This window comes from Telmatherina bonti (genome assembly GCF_933228915.1).
Source record: "Telmatherina bonti genome assembly, chromosome: 2".
In the NCBI taxonomy this organism is placed as follows: Eukaryota; Metazoa; Chordata; class Actinopteri; order Atheriniformes; family Telmatherinidae; genus Telmatherina; species Telmatherina bonti.
Window position 1 is genome coordinate 23,494,183 of NC_136620.1, and position 2,377 is coordinate 23,496,559.

At 39.2% G+C, this 2,377-nt stretch overlaps 1 protein-coding gene across 1 annotated transcript in view; it reads left to right on the top strand.

The window, feature by feature from the left end:
• Window positions 1-665: 665 nt before the first annotated feature.
• LOC306768544 (transcription intermediary factor 1-alpha-like) overlaps window positions 666-2,377 on the top strand; it is a gene marked incomplete at both ends in the record, with an annotated part of 11,415 nt that continues 9,703 nt past the window's right edge. Inside the window, 4 exons of the mRNA XM_079256943.1 lie at window positions 666-939; window positions 1,062-1,180; window positions 1,402-1,549; window positions 1,732-1,864. Of these exons, the coding sequence (XP_079113069.1) occupies window positions 666-939; window positions 1,062-1,180; window positions 1,402-1,549; window positions 1,732-1,864 (674 nt within the window). The remainder of the gene's footprint in view (window positions 940-1,061; window positions 1,181-1,401; window positions 1,550-1,731; window positions 1,865-2,377) is intronic.

Sequence of the window (2,377 nt, forward strand, 5' to 3'; positions counted from 1 at the left end):
CCCTTTATTGGACAAAGTGGTTAGGATAATGAATGAATGAATGAATACTTTACTTCTGCCACCTGGTGGATACCTTTTGCACTACAGCAGCAATTTTGATATCTCACAAAGCATTAAGGTATATATATATACATATAGTAACCACGCTGTATTTTTACTCCAAGATTAAAGTAAGATAATTTCATTGAGGTCAGGTATTGGTAAGGGGAAAGTAATAATAATAATAATAATTTAAAAAAAAAAAAGTAGGCTACAGACACCAACATTTTAGGTTCACAAACAAGTCAAGTTCCAAAAAGACTAGTGTAAAACAATTAACTATACAATAATGGTTCCTGTAATTTTGAAAAAGAAAATAACATCAGTGATGTTTACAAATTAAGATTGTCAAGCGTAATTTATCTTCTGAGTCTGTCTGTGTCATCATGAGGCTTCATGTCTGACCCACCCCATCTCGTGCTGCAACAAACCAGGCGGTTCAGTTTGAAAGCATCATCTGCAGCACGGCGCGGGCATCTTTTACCTTTTACGACACACGTTTGCCTTTACAGCGTGAAAACCGTCGGAATACGGAAGAAAATCTGGAAATGAGGAATAACGCATTCTTCGTTAGGTCTCTTTTCATCTGCACGAGCTCATCTTATTGATGTCGCAAGCCACATAAGATGGATGGTTTCGCAGAAAAGCAACAGGGATCGGGGGGTGTTTCTGTGATCGTTGTGGAGAACGAAGCTGAGAGCATGCACGAGGACACGTCAGATGCATCCGTCCAGGCTTACCTGGACACATGTCCCGTTTGCCATCTCAACTTTCACACGCGGGAACCGAAACTTCTTCCATGTCTGCATTCTTTTTGCAAGAAGTGTTTACCTTCCCCGTCAAGAAATCTGGCCACGACAGAGTCGCCAAGTCCGGAGGGTGACAGCGCCAACAAACCACGTGAGTCACTGTTTACAAACACGAACAAAGCTCTGCTGGTATTTTCACTTTGGCTACTTTCTCACTTAATCAAATACAGTCTTCCTGATTTTGATTGACAGTTGTTGTCCTGGTGGTTTCAGTAAACGTGCTACGCTGTCCGGTGTGCAGACAGGAGTGTATGGCAGTGGATGTGATGGATCATGTCTTTGTGAAGGACTCAGCTGAGGCTCCCAGCAGCACAGTGGAGAGGACCATTCAGGTTGGTGGCAAGGTCCATGTGGGGGCAGTCTTGCGTCTAGTTTCCAGGGAGATGAGAACGAGATGAGCAAGTATTTTTGCCCTTTAAGTTTGGATATAAAATATCACTTTAACTAATAAGTCTAAATAGTTAAGATCAGAATAATTTAGTTAAGCATTTAATCTCATATCTATCTGTTTGAAAAATATGCCCAAATCAATTTTTTTTTTCTTTACCTGTAGCTCTGCATGACCTGTGATGACAACACGGAAGCTGCTGGGTTTTGTGTTGACTGTGCTGAGTACCTGTGTGCTACATGTGTGGATGCCCATCAAAGAGTCAAATTCACCAAAGATCACATAATCAAACAAAGAGACAACAATTCTCAAGGTTTTTTTTTCACTGTTATATTTATTTATTTATTCATTTTAAAGAAAAAATACTTGTAGAATAGTATACAATCTAATTATATTGTATATTATTCCACTTTTATATGCTTTATGGTCTGCTGCCTATTGTGCAAAAGCAGTGAGTGATACAAACCCAAATCACGAGTTTTGTTTGCTTTCTAGAGGTCCATGGTGTGTCCACTCAGAGGCCAATGTTCTGTGAAATCCACAAACAGGAACCAGTCAAACTTTTCTGTGAGACCTGTGATCTACTTACCTGTCGTGACTGCCAACTCATCAAACACAAAGACCACAAGTACTTTCAAACTATAAACTGCAGTGTGGTAAAATGTTTTGATACACCTCTGGATAACTTGCCTCTTTCTTCATAATTATCTCTAAAGAAGACAGGACGTTCTTCAGTTTGATTTGTGTCAAGATTTATACAAAAAGCTGTGCAGGAATTCAGCTATGTATTATAGATGAAAAAGTATTAGTTTTTAATTATATAGATGAAACTTAGCAAACGTCAAGCGGAACTGGTCCTTATTACTACAAACTCTGTGAGTCCCACAGAGTCCTTATCTACTTTTCAGAGCAAGCTAAAGACTGAGCTCTTCAAGGAGCAGTTCTGCACTTTAACTCTTCGAGACGTCAGATTGAATTGAAAAGATTTGTCCAAATATGTGCAACAATTCAGCACTGAATAAGCTGCATAAGACTTTGTGGGATGAATTGTTTGTCGTATTTTGCCAAAGGGACTATTGCTGGGAGGGAAGGGAACAAAAAACAAATCATAACAAGCAAAATAAAAAAACAAGTACTGCCT